The sequence below is a fragment of the Dipodomys spectabilis genome, unplaced genomic scaffold (assembly GCF_019054845.1).
Source record: "Dipodomys spectabilis isolate Male_0828 unplaced genomic scaffold, ASM1905484v1 ptg000089l, whole genome shotgun sequence".
NCBI classification, from domain to species: domain Eukaryota; kingdom Metazoa; phylum Chordata; class Mammalia; order Rodentia; family Heteromyidae; genus Dipodomys; species Dipodomys spectabilis.
In genome coordinates this window covers 19,134,084-19,146,240 of record NW_024870766.1, presented here as the reverse complement: position 1 = coordinate 19,146,240, position 12,157 = coordinate 19,134,084, and the positions used below count along the sequence as shown (strand labels likewise).

The window sequence follows — 12,157 nt, the reverse complement described above, 5'->3', positions numbered from 1 at the left end:
AGCAGATTTTTGAGGTGATATATGTATTTTCACAATAGCCAGAACATGGAAGTAACCCAATGTCCATTGATAGATAAGTTGATAAGTAATGCACGCTATAGAGGGATAATGGAATACTACTTAGCCTTAAAAAAAGAAGGAAATTCTGACACATCCTACAGTAGGGATGAACCTTAAGAACATTAAGCCAGTTGCCATAGGGAACCAAAACTATGTAATTCCATTCATATGAGAGACTTAAAGTATTTAAATCATAGAGACAGAAAGAATGATGGCTATGAAGCCTGTGGGTGAAGAAAAGAGGAGCTATTGTTTAATGGTATACTATTTCAGTTTTGCAAGGTGAAGAGCTAGTTGTAAAACAATGTGAATGTACTTAGCACACTGAAAAATGGTGAAGACTATAAGTTTTGTTATATTTATTTACCAAAATAGAAAAACCACATATATTTTAACTACTACCTTCCTACTCTCCCACATTAGTGCTTTCTAGGGCACTGCCACTACAGAGCTGCTGATTGTGGACATTTCATACAAAAGGAATCATTGTAAAATGTGCTCTTTTTTGATTGGCTTCTTTTACTTACAATGTTTTCAAGGTTTGCCTATGTTATAGCAAGTATTGCTTTATCTGTATTTTTTGTGTGTTGGTTAAACAACATTCCGTTGGATGGATGTACCAGGTTTGACAGGCCTATCCATCAGCTGATGACCATTTGGCTTGCTTTCTTGAACACTCAATTTTCCTGCAGAGGAAAATAACAGCTTGCATAACTTCTTGAGTCTCCACAACCATAAGCAGGACTGAGAAATGACTATGGGTGGAGAAACAGGAATGAAGTAAAAAAATAGTAATAATAATAATGATAATGAAGCAGTAAGAATGAAAGGAGAGAGAGACAGAGAGACAGAGAGAGAGAGAGAGCGCATGCACATGTATGTGAGGGGGAGAGGGGTGTGTACATCTGCCAGAGAGGCTTCTGTCAGTGATAACCATAATGGCTGGAAACTGAGTCATAAACATGATATTCCCTGAATCACCGCCTGGCAGCACTCAGAAAACTGTCAGCATTCCAGCTTGTGCTGACATGGTTCCTCCTCATTGCCATCCAATAGAACTACATAAGAATTTGCAAGAATCTGGCCAGGGATTGCCTCTGTGGGGTTAATGTAGTATGATAATCATGTATCATACACAATAACCTGGCAGAGCAGGCTGCTGTGTGTTCTTGTGGCCATTCATTTTGCTCAGTGTGAGCTGTTAAAGACATTCGCAAGAGTGGAGAAATGAAAAATGAGAATTGTCCCGACCCGCAGGACTTCAACCAGGGCAGTGAACCTAAGCGAGAAGGAATGAAGGGACAAGAGACACGAAGAAGGACAGCAAGACAAGGATTCTGATCAAGCTGCCAATTTTTATTTTTCACACAAGGGTATTTATATGCTTGGACTTAGGGCGTGGTGCAAAGGTGGTCGTTAAGTAGATTTAGGGCAGGGTGAAAAGGTGGTCGTTAGTAGCTGCAGGGTGTTTACTTTAAGGCATGGTGAAAAGGTGGGATTCTGTAAACTCAGGCTCAGGTTGTTCCAGTGAGATAGTTAAGCCTATCAAGTTTGAGAGACTTAACTTTTGGCTCCCAACATCTCCCCCTTTCTTGTTTAGAAAATTGACCATCAATTGTTGGCTGCTCTTTTTAAGGGGGTGACAGAGGCTCTGTTCCTCTAAGGGCCCAGGGTTTTTCTCCGCTCCGAGCGAGCGTCCTCACTCGGGGAGGGGAATTTTACAGACCTTGGCATGTTTTTTGAGGAGACGGCTTGTGGGTATGCATGCCAACCGTCATGCACCAGAGCTTGCCACTCAGGGGTCTTGGGTTTTGGGATCTCACGGATCCATCCCCCTGCAGTCTTACCTGCACCCTTGATTAGAGCATTTCTTCTTCCTCCCATAGGTGCATCCTCCCCCAAGCGGAGGGGCCTATAGGAGGAGGGGCGAACCTATCCCTTATGGCAATAGGTCTTGCCCGTTGAATGGTCAGGAGTTATGAATAAGGAGGGTTTTCTAAATAAGAAAAAAAGGAGGGCTGTTTCCCACTGGAACAAGCTCATGGCAAAACATTAATTAAAAGCCTGGGGTCAATCCTAGATCTCGATGCTGCGGTCTGCCATATCAAGGCGATGGTGATGAACCTGTATGGGCTTAGAAACCAAAGATTAATCTGTTATTTAATAAATTCAAACAGGACGGTCCATGTCTGGAGTTCTAGCTGCATCTGCAAAAGAAAAGGCATCATCCTGGGGGGGGAAGGCTTCCCCTGGGTTGTGGTAAGCCATTCACCTGTTTTATCAAGCATTCTGGCAGCCACCTTGGGGCCGCTTGTTCTTGATCTAAAATACAGGCTGAACCTCGCCCCCAGATAAGAACAGGATCTGGGCCCTTCCATTTGCCTGTAAGGGGGTCTCGCCACATGACAGACGGGCGGGCAGAACTGGAAGATGGGTGCCAATACCTGTCAGCTGCCGAGTGGCCTTCATTGTCCAGAGTTAGAAAATTAAGGGCAAACAATGTATGACTAAGGCAATCCCTAGGAGTGGAAAATGAAAAGGCAGAGGCTTTGAGGCGAGTAAGCCAGGTTTTTAGGGTGTGGTGGGCTCGTTCTACAATGCCCTGACCTTGGGGGTTATAGGGAATCCCAGTAGTATGACAAATCTGAAAAATAGCACAAAACTGTTTAAACTTGGCACTGGTATAGTCTGGGCCATTGTCTGTCTTTATGTGGGCTGGTTTTCCCATTACAGAAAAGGCTAGAACAAGGTGAGAGAGAACATCTTTGGCAGTTTCTCCTGAGTGTGGTGAAGCAAAAACAAACCCGCTAAATGTGTCTATGGAGACATGTATATATCTTGTTTTTCCAAATTCAGGAAAATGGGTAACATCCATTTGCCAGATTTGATTGGGTAGCAGTCCACGGGGGTTAACACCCAGATGTTGTACAGGAAGGGAGACAACACAGGCAGGGCATGCCTTTACTATCTCCCGTGCTTGTTGTCTAGTAATTTTACAAAGCAATCGAAGGCTCTGGGAGTTTAGATGGTGGAGATTATGTAATTCTGTAGCCTTTTGGACAGACCCAACAAAAACCGGAAAAATGGAACGAGTGGCCGCATCAGCTTGAGCGTTACCCTGTGTAAGAGGGCCAGGGAGATCAGAATGTGCCCTAATGTGTCCCAGAAAAAATGGATGTCTCCTGGCCTGAATTAGCTGTTGAAGCTGAGTAAATAAAAATGCCGCATTGGAAGAAGTTTTAATAGCGGGTGAAATTTCTAGCAAGGGAACAGAATGAGCAATGTAAGCACTATCTGTATAAATATTAATAGGCTTATCAAAAAACGTCATAAAAACCTGTGTTATAGCAAATAACTCCACAAGCTGGGCTGATTGGTAAGGGGCATCAAAGGTGGTGGTATGGTTGTTAACAACAAAGGCTGCACGGCCATTGCTTGAGCCACTGCAAAGACAGTGAGGGCTTGAGGAATGGGAGCCTTTTGAGTAACCTTGGGAAAAACAAATGGATGTAGCTGGGCGAAGTGTAAAAGGGGATCATTGGGGAGATGATTGTCAATTAGTCCTAAAAATCCTGACAGGGCGATGCCCCATTCATCCCCAGTCTGGAGTAAAAATTGAGTCTGGTCTTTGGTGTATGGAATTAAAATGGTATCAGGGTCCTTGCCGAAATATTGTCGAGAAAGCAAGCGACCTTTGATAATGATAGAGGCTATCTGGGCAGGGTAAACAGCAATAACCTTGGGGGATGTGGTGGGTAAATGGACCCAAAGCAGGGGGCTGCCCTTATTATTGGAGTGGAGAATCTGTTGCCAAAACAATCCTGTGGGTGTATGAGGGGTATGTAAAATAATTAAGACCAGAGGAAGATTATAGGAAATCTGTGTAACAAACTGCTGGGCAATGGCCTCAGTAACTTGGGTTAAAGCATTTCGAGCATTGGGAGTAAGCTTGCGAGGAGAGGAGGGGTCAGAATCCCCTTTTAAAATCTCATTAAGAGGCAAAAGCACGCTGGTGGGCAACCTTAGGTATGGCCTAAGCCATTGAATATCTCCAAGCAGCTTTTGAAAATCATTAAGGGTGTGAAGATGGTCTAAACGAAGTTGAATTTGAGGAACCCGAATTTGATTATTTTGGAGTTCTAGACCCAAATAAGTATAGGGATCCTGTGTTTGAACTTTATCGGGGGCAACCTGTAGTCCCAGGGCAGTAAGGGCTTTATAAAGGTCTAAATAGCAGTTTCTAAGTTCGTGGGTGTCAGGTGCAGCAAGCAACAAGTCATCCATATAATGTAATATATAGACGCGCTGCCATCGTTTTCTCACAGGGTCCACTGCCTGGGCAACATATTTTTGACAAAGGCTAGGGCTATTAGCCATACCTTGAGGAAGTACCTTCCATTGAAATCTTTGCATGGGGCCTTGAAAGTTAATGCGAGGAAGGCTAAAGGCAAAATAGGGTCTGTCCTCAGGATGTAGGGGAATGGTAAAAAAACAATCTTTTAAATCAATAACCATTTTGTAATAGTCCCTGGGAATAGCCACCGGTGTGGGAATGCCTGGCTGTAGTGCTCCCATTGGGCGCATAGCTTTATTAACGGCGCGTAGATCTTGTAAAAGGCGCCATTTGCCTGATTTTTTCTTTATAACAAAAATAGGAGTATTCCATGGTGAAGTAGAGGGCTCTATATGGCCTGCCACCAGCTGTTCCTGTACTAACATGGAGGCAGCCTCCAATTTTTCTTGGGTAAGGGGCCACTGATCCACCCACACAGGGGTTTGGGATTCCCAAATGATTTTATCTGCATGGGGCACAGGAGGGTCAGGGGCCGATACTAAAAATCCGAATACCCAAGCCCATGTCTATCTGTTTTTTGGGTAGCTTGGATGGGCTCAACAATTCCTTCTCCTGATTTCCCAAGACCCGTACCAGGGACAAAATCCATACGGAGCATTTGATGTGTAACCACAGAATTGGGACTAGCAAGGATAACTTTCATCTGGGTCAAGATATCGCGGCCCCATAGGTTAACAGGGAGGTCAGGAACAACAAAAGGAGTAACAGTTCCCTTATTGCCCTCTTTGTCAGTCCAATTAAGAACCCTGGGGCTTACCAAAGGGTTTTTTGACTGCCCTATGCCTTTAAGGTCAGTTAGGGACGGGGTAAGGGACCAACTTGGTGGCCAATATTTTTGGGAAATAATTGTGGCATCTGCACCAGTATCCAAAATTCCCTGAAACTCCTTTCCTTCAATTCGCAGGGTGAGGGTGGGTCTTTTTTGAGTGATAGGCTGAACCCAATACGCATCAGAAGACCCCAAAGAAGCAGTTCCTCGCGGTGTGGTCTGAGCAGTGGAAGAACCCCCTGAATTTAATGGGAGCAGTACCAATTGTGCAAGCCTAGTTCCAGCTGGAATACCTGCAATCCCATTAATGGCCGTGGCCAAAATTTTTATTTCTCCTGTATAATCATTATCAATAATACCAGGAAAAACTTGGACACCTTGTAAGGTAGCAGAGGCTCTTCCAAGAATAAGGGCACACATATGAGACGGAGGGGGTCCCAGGGTCCCAGTGGGTATTATTTGAGGTCCTTGTATAGAGTCTAGTACTGTGTCAGTGGCAGCACAGAGGTCCAGTCCTGCACTGCCTGGGGTTGCCCGCTGGAGGGAGGCAATTGTGGAGAGAGGTGGGGGGCTTGTGTAGGCCTGGGAGTTTGGGAGGGGACAAACCCTATTGCCCCTGGGCTTGTCTTGGGGATGGTCGGGGCCAGGGGCTGGCCCCGAGGGAAGTTTCCCGAAAACCGAGAGAGAATGGGCTGTCCAAGGGCATTTGTTTTGGATCTACATTCGTTGGCCCAATGATGGCCCTTACCACATTTGGGACAAAGAATGGCAGGGAGTGGTCTACCTGTAGCTTGGGAGGGCATTGCCCCTTGGCTTTGTTTGCCGAAGGGACATTCACGCGCAAAGTGACCAGGTTGTTTACAATTAAAGCAAGTATGCGAGCTGGGGACTGAACCTTGAAATGCCTTGGTAAAAGCAGCACCTATGGCGAGCCCCATGGTGTGAGCAGTTCCTACTCCAGCACAAAGCCTGACGAACTCAGAGAGGTCACCCTTGTTTTTATGTGGTCAGAGGACATCTTGACATGCCGGATTAGCATTTTCAAAGGCAAGATGTTTAACAAAGGCACCTTCACTTTCACTTGGCCCAAGAAGCCTTTCGGCAGCCAAGTTAAGCCGCGAGACAAAGTCACTGTAGGGTTCCTCTGGCCCCTGTCTAACCTTTGCCAGGGAAGTAGTAGCCGATCCCTTTTGAGGGAGACGCTTCCAAGCATAAAGGCCAGCGTTTTGAATTTGTGCCAAAAGTCCAGTAGGAAAGCGTGCCTGTTTAGCATTGGAATCAAAGGGTGCATTACCCAAAAGTTTAGTATAGGTCCAGGTTTTTGAAGATGTTTTAGCCAAATTTTTTTGCGCGGTCTCTCTACATTGTTCCTTAAAGTCCGCATTCCATAAAACAAAATCACCCCCACTAAGGGTGGCGCGGGCCAGGAACTTCCAATCATTAGGGGTGAGCCAGCGCGCACTTTGGTTTTCTAACAAGGCTAATGTATAAGGCGCAGTCGGGCCATATTGGGCACATGCATTTTTTAAGCTTTTCAACAAACCGGAGGGTAAGCCTCTTATACTCTTGTTGGCCTTTTCCCTGGGTGGGTTGTTCCTCTTCATCCCCAGTATCCTGCTCTTCATCCTCCTTTTCCTCCTCTTCTGATTCATCCTCCTCACCCTCTGAGGTCCTATCTGTCTGGCTCCGAGTTACTGGAAAGGCGAGAACTGATTGATGGCCTGATCTAACCTTAATTTTATCAGGCGTTTTTGGAGTATCGGCCAAGGCCAGTATGCGGAGTTCATAATCAAGGGACCGCAGTTCTTTTAAAAGTTGAAGGTGTTCTCGCCTATGTTGAAGAGTCTCGTGTAAAGGTGCCAGGTTAGGTAAAGGGGAGGGAGAAAAAACATCTGGATCTGGAGGGGTAGTGGGCCCTTGAAGGGCTGGGCCACAAAAGGAAGGGATTTTCAGTAAATTGACCAGCAGTCATATCTAATACAACTGATGGGCAAGCCGAGGGGGGCCTAGAGGCATGTTGGAGAACCTCCTCTCCTGTTTTTACAAGTTTTAAAATTCCACTATCAAATAGAGAACCTTTTAAAACTTCATTAATCAAATTCCAATAGGAAAAGGCCGTAGCAGGAACCTTTTCTGAACCAAAGGTTTCATAATCTGTTAAACAATCTCCTACTCTTTGCCATCTTTTTGCATCTATGATTCCTACAAGTCCTCTATGAATGAGAAAAATAATTCTAAATCCTTTTTCTTAACCCGCGTTCCTCGTGTCTTGAAGGCCTCCCTGAGGTCTGACAGAAATAGATCATGTGATGATATTGCTTGTCCCATAGTGGGTCACTCACCATGCGCCGTCCCCACTCTCCTCCTGGATCTGTCTCTCGGCGGGGTCTGTCGAGGCGATCTCGCGATCTCGGACTGTACTTGGCCAAGTTTTCCCGGAGGACGGCGTTCCTTCCTCAGTCAGAGGCTCGTGCCCCACGTTGGGCGCCAGTTGTCCCGACCCGCAGGACTTCAACCAGGGCAGTGAACCTAAGCGAGAAGGAATGAAGGGACAAGAGACACGAAGAAGGACAGCAAGACAAGGATTCTGATCAAGCTGCCAATTTTTATTTTTCACACAAGGGTATTTATATGCTTGGACTTAGGGCGTGGTGCAAAGGTGGTCGTTAAGTAGATTTAGGGCAGGGTGAAAAGGTGGTCGTTAGTAGCTGCAGGGTGTTTACTTTAAGGCATGGTGAAAAGGTGGGATTCTGTAAACTCAGGCTCAGGTTGTTCCAGTGAGATAGTTAAGCCTATCAAGTTTGAGAGACTTAACTTTTGGCTCCCAACAGAGAATATTTGTATATGTTCTGTCTTTAGCCTGCGGCTGTCACCCCCTTGGGAGTCTTCCATTTTCAACCTGTGATGTGGATACAGGCCAATGCTTTTGCCGGGCCTATACCACAGGACCACACTGTGAAGAATGCACTGTATGTATTTGTCTATGAGTTTTCTTTTATACAATGATGAATTCTGGTGGTCATGCTCAGAAAGGCCTTGGTCTTGTTAATTGTACTCCATGTTCTATGATATTTCACTAGTCCTGTGGTGAGAGTCTTTATCCTATAGAAATTGGCACAGTGTCCATCAGCCTCCACCCTGAGCCTTACCCTTAGCTCCTGTAGAGAGCTAGCTGTTAAATATTTACCAGCAGACTAAACTGACCCAGTAGAGATGTCAATGGTTTTATCCATTGTTCTCCTGAGAGTGCCAGGCAGTAGACAACAAGATGAGACAATCTTTCTTTTAGCTTATCCACATATCCTCTTACCACCCTCTTACTACCTCTTACTACCCTCTGCCTAAAAATATTTTAATTGAGCTCATAAAAAAATCAACAAGCAGTAACAACTTGGGCTTAAATGTCTTCTATAAGCTGGGCACCAGTGGCTAACGCCTGTAATCCTAACTACTCAGGAGGCTGAGATCTGAGGATCACAGTTCAAAGCCAGCCTGGGCAAGAAAGTCCATGAGACTCTTATCTCCAATAAATCACCAGAAAACCGGAAGTGATGCTGTAGCTCAAGTGATAGAGCACTCGCCTTGAGCTGAAGAGCTGAGGGACAGTGCTCAGGCCCAGAGTTCAAGCCCCACGACCAATAACAACAACAAAAAATGTATTCTAGATTCCTGTGGGAAATGAACTTTTGGATTTTTCTCAGGCATCATTAAACATGAGTATGTATATTCTAAAATTAGTAATATAAACCATTTTTACTCCATAAGAAATATGTCATACAATTGAGCAGTTCAAGCTCAGATCTTTTCTTTGTTCTCCAGTCTTGGCAGCCCACCATGACATTTTAGACAGAGAAAAACAAAAACTTAACCTAATAAAAGAACAGTGACCTTGATGTGTCTGAAGAAATGGGGCTGATAAATAAGAAACATATGCCTATGAAGAAATCTTTTGGGGCTAATATTTTAAGTCATTTTCCTGAAAAACATATTAGAAGGAGGTAGGGACTCTGTACCAGATAGGCCAGTGTAATTTAAACATTTTTTATAAAAAGAGAAAGCTCACCCTCATCAGTTTCAGGAGTCACACATGTACAGCACAAAGAAGGACACACTTCTGGATGACAGGATTGCTGGAGACACCAAATCAGACCACCCCCAGGCAAACCTTAGACTCAGGCTGGAGTTACCAGGGGGTTAATTGTCAAGCATGCATCACAGACTGTCATGTTTGCAGGAAGAAAACAGCTGAGCAGGAGCCACTTCAGGATGATTGTCCAGCCTAGACAAGCCCAAGCAGCCACCAGGGACCATAGTCATTTATAGCTGAATGACTGGCGAGGCAAGAATTCTTTGTCCTGGACAAGACTTTCCATGTCACATCTTGACACAGGCAGTTCAGTTCACTTTTTTTGTTTTTGTTTTTTTCTTAAACCAAGGTTTGTTGTTTGTTTGTTTGTTTTTTTGGGGGGGGAAATATCAGAAATCCTTTACTGTGTTTCCTACACATTATGTCAGTGTTTAATACTTAAAAAGAACTTTTGAGACAACTTGGACAAGAACTTACCAAGGTAACAAAAAAATATGAGCATTTCAGACCTTTTCAAATGAGAATTTCTTGCCTTCTAAACTCATGCTTTTTATCTGAACATGCTAAATTAAAATTTGCTGGGGAAGTATCCTTGTGAGCATTTTATAGTAAATGCTATCAGAGTTTTTAAGAAATAGTTGTTTGTGTCTCACCAGCTGTTTATATTGCATAAAGGTCAAGATGTTGCAATAATGAAAAAGCATTGAACCACAGAGCTAACTCTCACTCCTGTTCACAACGGGCTTATGAATAACTGTCTTTATGGAACTGTGATAATCTTTGGTTATCTTAGAACCAGCTCAGTTGATTCTTCAACTCCACCATTTCAGTGTGGCCTGAGTAAATCTCCAGGCATTACTGTGGTAAAGGAACCATGGTTTTATTAAAACAATTGTAAATAGGGTGGTAAGAATTTTTTCCAGAGAGGCCTCAAATGACCCAGCTTGAGCAAAAAGCAGCGTGGTCTGAGGAATTATTGATTTCCATCTTGTCCCTCTTGAAGTCGTGCATGGGCCTTCCTTCTGTTCTCTTTCATCCAAAGCCCGGGAGATGGGAATACTATGACCATGGAGACCATTCCCAAGTGTGCAGGCAAGGATGGTTACTGCAGGGTGGGTCTCGATGTGTGGCTCTCTGACATCTGGCAATCGCACTGTAGTGGTTTCAGTATGACACTTCAGAACAGCAGAGATCTTTACAATTGGACTCAATGAGCAGTTTCTTTCTGTAGACTGGATCCTGGGGCCTAGGGGACCATCTCCATGGCTGTGCTCCCTGTGACTGTGCTATTGGAGGTGCTTATTCCAACATGTAAGTCAAATGAGGAGTGATGCTTTATAGCACTGTTCCTCCCCCCTCTCCACCCCCCCGCCCCCCTGCCCCCCCTCCCGCCCATGGAAGCACATTCTGGTCTGATCTGCCCATAGTCATAGGTAAAAGCTTTTTTCTGTTTCAGGTGAAGGGTTTTGGAAAGCAATGACCTCAAGGTGTTCACTGAAGCCTATTTGATTTATTTAGCTCATAACTCCACCGGGGAGACAGACACTCTTTCTGCCTAGGTGTCCCAAGAGGTTATGGGACAAATGTCTGAAACACATGACCCAACCTGCCTAAATCACTAACCCTGTGCCATCCTGAGAAGAAGGGTTCTGACACTCTATTTTCCAGGCTTTAGAGCAGAACAACCAGGAGTCACAGAGGAAAGAAGTTCCCTAAATCTGAACTTGGCTTTCAGGTTCAGTCAGATAGAGCCCGTGGGCTCACAGTACTTTTCCACAAGACTATTGGTAATTGGTCCAAACTCAGGGGGGCACTTAACCTAGTACCCTACAGCCGGCTCCTCCATGTGTCTTGTCAATGGATTCTCTCCCTCAGGTGCTCACCCAAAGATGGGCAGTGTGACTGCCGCCCACACGTCACTGGCCGCAGATGCACGGAACCTGCCCCAGGTTATTTCTTTGCTCCTTTGAATTTCTATCTCTATGAGGCAGAGGAAGCTTCACCTCTCCAAGGACTTGCACCTTTGGTTTGTATTTCATTTTTTCTCTCCACAGACTTCATGTGATGGCACATCAGTAAATATACACAGCACACACTTGACATAGTGGTTAAGTACCCAGCACAGAATGCTTTGCCCACAGATGTCAATCAGAGTAGTATTATAGCAAGGAAAATGCAGATTATATAAATGCCAAGAACAGACTCTGCATTTTGTTTATCTTTGTATCCTCTTGCTGACACATAAATGCTAATTAGATCAAATTGTGATGATATGGAAGTGGCCTTTGCTCTTTCAAGACATCCACCAGATAAAATGTGTTTTTGGAGTATCTACTTCCTTGTCTCCCCAAGGATACTAAACACATTTTATCTGGTGGACAAAATGCCTTAACACGTTGCCTGACACATAGTAGGGAGTTTCTGAGTTTCTGATTAATGAGTAAAGTTTATGAAGTTCTTAAGAGTGTAACTTCAACCATAGATAGAAATACAGGAATGGAAAGGGTGAAAATCTATAAGGAGGAAAAGCATATAAAAGTCAGTTCTGAAGAAGAAAGGATTTAGATGAAACAGGGGAACTCCTAGTTCCAGTCCCAAGTCATTTCCCGGAAGCGCTCTCCAGCACTAGCACAAAAGAAAGAGAAAGGGAAATAAAAAACACTTTCATTAGTGTAATGCACTGTTTCACATTATATATATACATACATATATACACATATATATATATAATCTCACTTAATTCTCTCATTAATCTGAAAATTATCATCTCTAATTTCTAGATGGGAGTGGGCCCTAGGAAGGTGAAGTAACTTAGACAAAGACATACACGCAGTAGACAGTGGGTCCTGAACAGAAACACTGGTACATCTGGTTCCAAATCTCTTAC

At 44.3% G+C, this 12,157-nt stretch overlaps 1 protein-coding gene across 1 annotated transcript in view; it reads left to right on the top strand.

Annotated features, from left to right (window-relative positions):
* Lamb4 (laminin subunit beta 4) overlaps window positions 1-12,157 on the top strand; it is a 98,527-nt gene that overhangs the window by 26,627 nt on the left and 59,743 nt on the right. The window contains exons 11-13 of the mRNA XM_042684798.1: window positions 8,043-8,152; window positions 10,502-10,581; window positions 11,146-11,296. Coding sequence (XP_042540732.1) covers window positions 8,043-8,152; window positions 10,502-10,581; window positions 11,146-11,296 — 341 coding nt within the window. The remainder of the gene's footprint in view (window positions 1-8,042; window positions 8,153-10,501; window positions 10,582-11,145; window positions 11,297-12,157) is intronic.